Source organism: Anopheles cruzii, chromosome 2, assembly GCF_943734635.1.
Source record: "Anopheles cruzii chromosome 2, idAnoCruzAS_RS32_06, whole genome shotgun sequence".
Taxonomy (NCBI): domain Eukaryota; kingdom Metazoa; phylum Arthropoda; class Insecta; order Diptera; family Culicidae; genus Anopheles; species Anopheles cruzii.
The window spans coordinates 26,456,835-26,466,834 of record NC_069144.1 but is presented as its reverse complement, the minus strand read 5'-3'; the positions used below and the strand labels follow the sequence as shown (position 1 = coordinate 26,466,834).

Here is a 10,000-nt window from a genome sequence, read left to right as displayed (position 1 = left end):
GCTGGCTGGCTGCTTGGGATCGAGAGCGCCCAGCGCGCCTGGAGTGTCGAACGAAAATGAAAAACTAAGGCGCACACATCAGGCTGCTGCGCCTTGTGCATAGTTATGCACACAATGCAGTGCGGTGCTCGCGCACGGAGCCTACCAACGCAAAGAAACCCGGGCTCCACGGTGTGAAGGCCCGCGGCGCGCCGAGAATCGCGTGGAAAGACGAACCGGATCGGATCGCGGTGGTGTTGCGCGAGAGGGACCCATCGAAGGAATGAGGAGTACACACGGCTAAACGCCTAAAGGCCGTACCCTCGCTTGATCTTCTCTCCGCCCGCGTCCACAACGCGCGATCACGAAACGATCAACAACGGCACTGATGATGCGCGCGTTTGAATGCACTTCTTTCCCCCAATGCCACCGCGGGGCGCGTTATGCTTTCGTTTTTTCGATGTGACGACCGAATATGCATCATCCACAACCTTGTGCCTATCTCGCGATCTTCGAAACACACACACAGAACCGCCGATGACGATCGGTCGCCGCCTATAGGCGCTCTCCAAGGCGCGGTGGTGGAAGAAACTAAAAAAATATGGGAAAACTTTGAGCGGAATAAAACATTACTAATAATAATCCCGTCCGCCCATTGGCCGGTGATCGCTAATGAGACCAAATCCCAGCGGTGATGAGGCGACGGGTGGCGCGCATCGCAAAACGGGACTCATGAAATTCCACGGCCGGCCGCTAGTAGTCCGATCGAAAATTGGCACAGAGAAGGCACGGAGAGCAGAAGAAACCGCAACCCTTATGTCACCGTTGGTTGAACACCGCGCAGCACGGCCGTCGTTCGGATTCTCTTCCACCCCATAGATGGTGGTTTGGAGAACTCCGTCTCGCCGCATCAGCGCGCGGCTCTTGATGTCTTCTTTTGGTTGGTCCACCGAGAGAGTGCGCCACCCGAAGGTGGCCACTCGGGCCAACTCTGCGTGCGCCATGTGACTCCAGCACCGAACGGAGACCGGAGTCAGAGAGCAACCACCGCACACACACCAAAAACGGCACAATTCCGCGGCCGTGGAAAGAGGTGATGGTGGTGGCTTGTGAATCATCCACGAGCGGAGCGTTGGGCGGTTGCAGTCGGAAGTCACTGCTCGCCCGCCACTCGCGCGTCGCGTGAGTATTTTGTTTCGTTCCTCTTTTTTTTCGGAACAACGATCTTACCATTTATGGTAGTGAAGGCGCGCACAGCGCACTTCCACTTCGTGGCGATCGCTCGCGCCAACACACGTGTGCGGTGTGTTCGCGCTCTCTTGAAGCCGCCCGCGAGCTATGAATAACCGTGAATTTTACGATTCAAGCTAAACGTGGCCAGCAAGCACCCGCCGTCTTTCTTCCATTATCGGTCGCGTCGCGTCCGACAAGGGAGTGATGGCGTGTAACGGGCAAAAGAAACGTTTGAAAGCTTGAGCTTGAACCATAATAAGCGCCAACGGCGAAAAAGAGTGCAGGGCGAGCGGTGCGCGTGCCCATGTGGGAGGGGACCCGTCAGTAGATTGTATTTTTGCATTTTCGCATTGGGCACAGGGCGATCATATGATCTCTCGTGACATGTTGGCTCCAGTGGAAAGATTGGATGATTTTAAGTGCCCCCCTTTTAATTCATCGCACACCTATCTCGCCTATCGCGGAATCTCTCGTCCGCAACAATTAGTCAAAAAGATTCGTTGTAACGATGTGTGATAATACGATTCAATTAGTCGATCGTGACAAAAGTGGCGGAGCGCATCCGCCGGGAAGAGGATCGGTATTGGGGTGAGGGACTTTCTCATTGGCCGTACACCGCGGGGTCCAGGTCCAGCATATCTTTTCTTTTTCGATCCGCACAACAAGCTCCGGATAGATGAAATTCGACGATAATTTGATACCCGAACACCCCCCGCTGGGGGATGCACCTAATAAACGTTTCCCTCCGATAGCACCAGCAGCGCTACACTCCTCCCTCGGTCAACGTTAAACGCTGGATCGGGGCGAAAGTTTCGCAGAGTGCATGGGCGCTTTGACCGGTGCGATACGGCCGAGACCTCTGCCAAGCTGTAGAAAATGGCTGTAGGAAAAAGTTCTCGGTCACGTACGAAGAGGGAACCATTTTATGGTGCAATTATGCTTAAAAATGTATGCCGCCCCTCGGAAAGAACCCCACCGTGGCTGCGGTGGGCTTCTGGGTTACCGCAATTGTTGCCCTTTGGGTTGTCCGGGCTGTACCTGAGCCAAGGAATCCGAATGCCGCGTCCCGCTGCAGCATTCCCGGCGTATCCGTACCGAAAGCAGCAGGATAACTGACTCATATGGCTCCGGCGCACGGTCCCCGGCTAATGCACTTCGTTGCGAGTTCGGACAGTGACGGATGGTGTGTAAGTGCGCACAGCGGACACCAACCAGCGCCGGAGGGACAGCGAAGTGCTTGAGTGACTTTTTTTTATTCAAGACTTTCTGACGCAGGATATGTCGGTAAGTGTTACACACCGTCTTAGGCAGCCCCAGGTGCGATGGGCGAGAAGGAACAGTTTCGGAGTGCGATCCGCTGTGGGAAGTAAATTTTCCGATACACCCGGGCGGAATGGAAAAGTTAAATCCAGTTGATCCGCTCATAAAGTACGGCTAATTTTCTTCTGCAATCATGTAATTCATATTTTACGCTGGCTTTTGAATCCTTGCCCTCCGGTTCCACGGGTTATTCCGTGTGGCGCGGTACCCGTTACAAGAACTGGGTGGAACAGAAACCAAAGTGTCTCACGGGAACATTTGCGAAGAATTTTTATGTTTCTATTCAGCCATTTAAAAACCATGCCTTCGCTTTACCTAAAGTTTGTCTGGCGGACATCATCATCCGCAAATGGTGGCCACTTAGCATCACGCACGAAGGTAGGCTTAACTTCTTTATTCTCAGCTCCCGCATCGCTGTTGTTTATTTCATTTCTAAATATCACTTTCATGTAACGCTATTGTAGGATCGGAAAACAACGGGACTAACGGATCGTGGCTCTACAGAAAACGCTCGAGGGGATGGCGAATACGGTCTGTTTTCGTAACGAAGATATCTAGTTTCTGCGTCTGCGACGCTAAAAATATCTTGCCAAAGATGAATTTCTAGGGAAAATGCATTTTGCCATGGCCATATGTTTTTATGTTGTTTCACACCATTACATGCAATCCCGGGCGGTTGTAACAAGGTCCAATAATCTCCCATAATCGTCGTAGTTAATATCCATCTGCACCGTTCAGGAAACACTCATCGATCGACTACCATGGTCCGCGGTGCCGATTGATACGCGATTAATCAAATATTGACACCACAAAGGCCGCGCCGAAATGGCATCGATAGAAAGCCAAGCGGGTGCAAACGGAATCCCGAACGCTTCCGGCCACCGGGAGGTGATAATTTTCACACCACCCACTGACTGACGGACGGCGACAACGGCGCTGATCGGCAACAGCACGCGTCGCGGCTCTGTCCTGACGCGCGCCCAACCTGCTCCATGTTGTTGTGGCCCGTCAAGCTAATTACCGGCCAGTCACCCACGACCGATCGGTGGCGGCAAGCGGCATGTCAACCGGGCCCTGACAGGCCACGTCGTTGGATATATTTGAACGTTAAGTCAACCGTAATCCATTCGTCCCCCGCCTGCGGGCCGGTCCGTGGGAAAAAGTGTCAGAAAAACGTCATCCTGTCCACCGGGGTCTGCGACCCCACGCGGTCTGCGACCAGTTCTGTCCAGTGGCTGGGCCGTGAATTTTGGCAACCTACTCGTGGCGGTCAATTTATTACGGTCGGATGAATGTTATGACACCCGCGGCCATCGTGAGCGCCGGGTCGTGGCGCTCTGTTGAAAGGACATAAACGTGATATACACCGCACCACTAAACACAAACATAAAAACATGATGTAGCTGTGCGTGCGCGCGTGCGTTTGATTGTGTCCAGCGGAACCCGGAACACGGGATCTTACGAGAAGTTTAAGACCGTTTGTTGGCCATCTAGCCGCTGCGAGGGAGCGGCATAATTTAAACGGCAAATTTGTCGTTGTCCTTTTTGGTACCCCGCCCGAGAGAAAGTTTCGTTTGTGCCAAACTCTGTTCCGCTTTTTGTTTGGGTCCTGGCTGCCTGGTGCCACATTAGTGATCTGCGTTCTGGAGTTCGATTAAGGCGATCCCCAGCGAGCGGCGGGGTGGTCCAACCGGCATGAAATGCTCCGATTCGGTTCTGTTTCTAATGTTCCCGGTGTGATGATTTATGATGGAACGCTTCGAACGGGACCGCTGCGGGATGATCCGGTACTAAGCGGTGGCCCGTAGGAAAAAAGCGAACTTGTCTTCCGGGGCCTTTGTGACACTCGCAACGGGCGATGGCGATGTTTTTGCATAATGCATGAAACGGGACAATTATTCAAATGGCAAGTTGGGCGATGTGTTCTGGTGGGCCGTTGGCGAACCGTTGGATCCGCACATTCCGAGATCCAGAACCAGATATTCGCTCCAGGAGCGCGCACTGACGGAGCAGCAGCAGATAAAGGAGCGTGTAGTTGTATGCATCATTTAAAAATTACGATGTAAGTTTGGTGATTTATTTCAGCAACGTGCCAACGGCATTTGACTGCACGACCGTCTTGCCAAACAGGAACACCAGAACCGGGCCGGACCGAAAAAGAGTGGCCAGCGTTGTCTGCTGTTGCAGTGTCAGGCACGGAAGGCAAACATGAATTGGGACAGTAATCGCTCCCGTCTGTGCAAGAGGAGAGAGTGTTTGACGAAAGTAAGACCAAAAGACGCCTGCACCCGGAACGGTTCCGTCTGTAGGTTAGCTGTGCAAATACGGTCCCCATCACAAACAAGGCCCATTAGTGTTTAGTTTGGTAGTTGAGCGAGCATCGAGAGCCGAGAGTCTTCGATGGGTCCGAAGCCTTCGCTCGTATCGTTTGGAATTAAATTTTGCCATCCTTATGTTACGGTGCAAACGATGGACGTTCATAATTCATTGTATCGAAGAGATTCTTGTCCCTTTTGTAGGACCCGGCGCTCACACTGGAACCGGACCGAACTGCACCACGAGATAGATGGCTGGGAAATGCTGCGTGAAAAATGCGCCATGCATCAACACTTGCACGCGCCAAAGACAACAGCCGGGCCGGGCAAACACGTGTAAATGGGCACTTAACAAGCTGTAAGAAGCCGGCAAACCGAAGCTGGGCCGGCACCATGGCACAACTACAACATCTGGGGCCACCTTCGAAGCACGTGACCAGAGAGCGATTGAATTGCTGCCCCATTAGCGAGGGCACGTTCCATGAATTGGTCGTGCTCACTTGGCTGGCCGGTATCCGCTGCTGCCTCACCCCTCACTTCACGCTTCTCGAGCGGATCAGTTGGCAATGGCGATCGTACAGACCGTTACAAACTCCCACACGTTCCGGCCGACGTTAGAGGGTTTTGAAGATGTTTCGTTAATCCACACCGGAGAGCCGCTGCGCTGCTTGTGCACTGGCCAATAGACTACCGCGTGAGAAGTTCGTGAGAAATTAACCGAATCATGGAACAGACACTTGACAGACTTGGTCAAGTTCAGAGACTTCTGTTGAGACAGCTTCTCCCACTTCTCCCTGGCCACTGGGGCTGATCGTTGGGCGATGTTGTGCCTCGCAGAACAAAACATGCTCTGGCATCAGATCTCGAGTTCCCTGTCTAGATACGTCGGATCCGTTTGAGATTAGCCTCGGTTGAAATGTTGGTGTACACGGACGGCCAATGCAGCGACGGCGCCGATGCAAGAACCGTGCTATGCTCGCGGGTGACGGCTGATAGGGCCGCCAGCCCGATGCGTTGGTAATGGTTACGATGGCCGCTAGCCGCGGGCCCGATGATAGAGGCCTTATTTTTAGAATTCTATGTTAAGCGCCGGCTGGCCATAGTGTAACAGTGACAACCTCGGGTACCGGTGCAAAGTAGAGCCCCGATGCCATCTTCGGATAGCGTGCGAACTCATACTGTCGTAGATTTTCGGGTCTAGGCGATCGGATTGGGAAACGAGAATATCCCCGCGAGTCGCCAGTAGACACGTTCCCATATTTGGTAATAGAAAATACGAAAGATACACCGGGGCGCTGGGTGGCATCGTTGGGACACCTCGGAGAGATCGGAGCGCGGCATAGACTTCAACAGAGACTTGTTAAGCACGGCTGATATTTTGGTATTTTCCTTTAGTGAAGATTTGTTTAATAAATTAGCCAGTCGGTTGGTTCTGTCTCTGATCAGATGCACTACCAGTATTGGGGACTCGGCGCAGCCTTACCCCAAACCTGACATAATAATACCAAGAAGAAATCAAATACATGCACACATTGGACCTTAAACTGCTGCAACAATGTACCGTTTGGGTTGAAGGCGCATGTGTGTTTGTGAATTTAGTAGCAAGGGAATCCTTTTCCGCCTCCGAGCGCGGGCTTCTCGTGCGTCTGGCGCGGGCGCGGCACCGACAGTATTGCCCTTCTTGGCGATGTTTCGGATCGCCGGTTGGCGCTTACGCCACACACAGCATAGCTTTTTGTTTTGATTTTTTCGGGCAGGAATTTATTTTGATTTTACTGCTCGAGTGTTGGGCGCGAAACGATCGACGAACAAACTACGATCAGGAGAGCAAAACCTGTGGAAGCCCCCGGGGGGGACTGTTTGTAAATTTAATGGCCGTTTAAATTTAGCCAACTGGCCGAACGAGCGAACAGGCGGCTTGCGTGAAACGTGGCCAAATTCAGTAGTGGGTGACATTTTTTTTGCCCTCTTCTCGTGACGTTTTCTACGTCGGCGAGTTGGCTCTGGGCATATCCTGAGGCAAACGCTCTCTCTCTCTCTCTCTGGTGCGCAGCAGGTATCTGATCTCGACGGAACGATCTCTGCGCAGGGAAGTGAAAAATGTCACCGCTACCGGGAGTGGGTAATATTTGAATGGATGACGATCCTATCAATGAAATCTGGGTCACTCGGGGAGTTGCGGGGGCACTTTCGGTACTAAGCGCGATGTACTATCGGAATGTGCCGGCGACACGCGGGCCTCACAGCTGCAATTTGTCCATCTCGATGCCAAATGCTTGTCGTAATTTTATTTATTGCCGAACCATCTGGCCAGCTGGATGAAACGTTAGCGTTTAGAGATCGTGATGATTTCTTTAAAATTATGTTCATTACAAATTTATTACGGCATACAATGCAATGGGGACGCCCCTATCGGGACATTTTTCGTGCACTTCAAATTAGCGGACTGAAAATACTTTCCCATAAATAGACTTCAGCCCAAGTGGGGCTCGGTGATGCCGATGTTCGCGAAACGCACTGCGAAGCAATCGATCGTCGGGGCACACATGCGTGTCCGATGCTCCGAGAACGATCGATCGGGTGCGAATCGGTACGCGAAAATCGATCGGATCGGAAAATCTTTTTGCACTTCGGTCTCGGTGTCTCGCACTGCACACTCCTTGTAAGGATTGCTGCACGACACGACGCGGAGTCGATCGATCGATATAAAACGGTGCAATCGGCAGTTCTTGGGTCACTCACCGTTCGGTTTTGCCGTCAAGTGCACAGTGTAGTGTCCAGCCTCAGACTCAGTGCAGCAGCTCAAGGCTTGCAGCTTCCTCGTTTCGTCGTTGACCCACCGTTGGTCAGTGTCTCTGACAAGATGGTCAAAGTATTGGATGTTTCCTGTTCGAGCATCGCTTCCAGCGTAATGTCCTGTGACGTCCTTGGGTGTACCGTCGCTGGTGACGTATCAGCGTTGTGCAAGTCCTGTGCCGTTCTATCTGTTTGTGCTCGTCCCACAAAATGTGTCCTTTGTTGGTTGAAAAGTCCCACCTGATGGTATGTTGGATGACTGTTTTGAGTCTAAAAGTGTTTAAATGTTCAAACAAATTTTATAAATTTAGCATGAATGCTGAGAGTAAAATCGTTTTCTTTGCACGTCCCAGGAAGTTCCCTAGACATCCGTAAAGATGTGTGATGATGATGCGGGAGCACTAGTCATCGACAATGGATCCGGAATGTGCAAGGCCGGATTTGCTGGAGATGACGCCCCACGTGCCGTATTTCCGTCTATTGTCGGCCGTCCCCGTCACCAGGGTGTGATGGTCGGTATGGGCAACAAGGACGCCTATGTGGGTGACGAAGCTCAGTCCAAGCGTGGTATCCTCACGCTGAAATATCCGATCGAACACGGTATCATCACCAACTGGGACGATATGGAGAAGATCTGGCACCACACCTTCTACAATGAACTCCGCGTTGCCCCGGAGGAGCACCCGGTCCTGTTGACTGAGGCTCCACTGAACCCGAAATCGAATCGCGAGAAGATGACCCAGATTATGTTTGAGACGTTCGCTTCACCGGCAGTTTATGTGGCCATCCAGGCCGTACTGTCCCTGTACGCCTCCGGTCGTACCACCGGTATCGTCCTGGACTCCGGAGATGGTGTTTCGCATACCGTCCCGATCTACGAAGGTTATGCGCTGCCTCATGCTATTCTTCGTATGGATCTGGCTGGTCGCGATCTGACCGACTATCTGATGAAGATCCTGACCGAGCGCGGTTACTCGTTCACCACCACGGCTGAGCGCGAAATCGTCCGAGACATCAAGGAGAAGCTGTGCTACGTCGCTCTGGACTTCGAGCAGGAAATGCAGGCTGCAGCTGCGTCATCGTCGTCGGAGAAGTCGTATGAACTGCCCGACGGTCAGGTTATCACCATCGGCAACGAGCGCTTCCGTGCTCCGGAGGCCCTGTTCCAGCCCTCGTTCCTGGGCATGGAATCGACCGGCATTCACGAAACGGTGTACAACTCCATCATGCGCTGCGATGTCGACATCCGTAAGGATCTGTACGCTAACAGTGTGCTGTCCGGTGGTACCACCATGTATCCGGGTATCGCCGATCGTATGCAGAAAGAGATCACTTCGCTGGCTCCGTCGACGATCAAGATTAAGATCATTGCACCGCCGGAGCGCAAGTACTCCGTCTGGATCGGTGGCTCCATCCTGGCCTCGCTGTCCACCTTCCAGTCGATGTGGATCTCGAAGCACGAGTACGATGAGGGCGGTCCAGGAATCGTCCACCGCAAGTGCTTCTAAGTGAGGCACCGCCCGGTGCTACAGACCAACGTGGTACCACATAACCAACCTGCATCTGACTCGACTAGAGGAATCCATTACAACCACCACCAGACAAGATAGCATTACGAATTCAAAGCTAACACGGTCCACGGGCTACATTATTATCCTGGAAGAGGGGCTTGCGTGACAGTAACACACGGTGTTCGGAGATCACAGTTCGCACAACATCTACAAACGCGCAAACAGAAAGAGAACGGAAAACAGAAAACCAATAGTGTAAGCTTTTCGCCCATTTGTTTTTTGTAAATTTGTTCTTTTTTTAGTAATAAAATTTTGAACGAAAATGTTCCAACGCTGTTGTTTGTACAAGTTGATTCATTTTGTGCGCCCGTGCTACATTGAGGCGTCAGGTTCAATCAGTTCCGCCCGTTTGACGATGGCCCGTGCTCGGTTGAGGACACGGACGGTCATGTGTGAGGATGAGACAACCCAGAAGTCGCCGGTCGCCGTCTTCGTGTATGCGCCAGCGGTTGTTGGTGATCGGCGAAAGATCATTTGCTTTACGCTCGCGAGGAGTTTTGCGGCTGAGCAAATTTAGAACAAACGGAATGAATGTAAGGCATTTGACGGATTGTGGCGGACGGCGGACTTGAGTACTGCCAGGAGGGCAGCGAAGAAACCTGCTGGTGCTTCTCTTGTCTAGCATAGTTTAATTACGGTGGTGCGCTTTGATGGCGCGAAATAGAAAGATATCCATCCCAGATAGTGGGTCTTGGATAGAGCTCGGCGTGACCAAAAGATTTCATTTTGATACCGTTTTCGAAGTGCAATAAACTCATAACGTGAATTTCAAACATATTGTTTTCT

General features: G+C 52.1%; 1 protein-coding gene across 1 annotated transcript; it reads left to right on the top strand.

Annotated features, from left to right (window-relative positions):
* The first annotated feature begins 7,537 nt into the window (after window positions 1-7,537).
* Window positions 7,538-9,489, top strand: LOC128268423 (actin, indirect flight muscle-like). Its single transcript, XM_053005510.1, has 2 exons — window positions 7,538-7,692; window positions 7,997-9,489. The coding sequence occupies exon 2, from the start codon at window positions 8,021-8,023 to the stop codon at window positions 9,149-9,151; it is 1,131 nt and encodes a 376-aa protein (XP_052861470.1). The 5' UTR covers window positions 7,538-7,692; window positions 7,997-8,020; the 3' UTR covers window positions 9,152-9,489.
* Window positions 9,490-10,000: the final 511 nt, after the last annotated feature.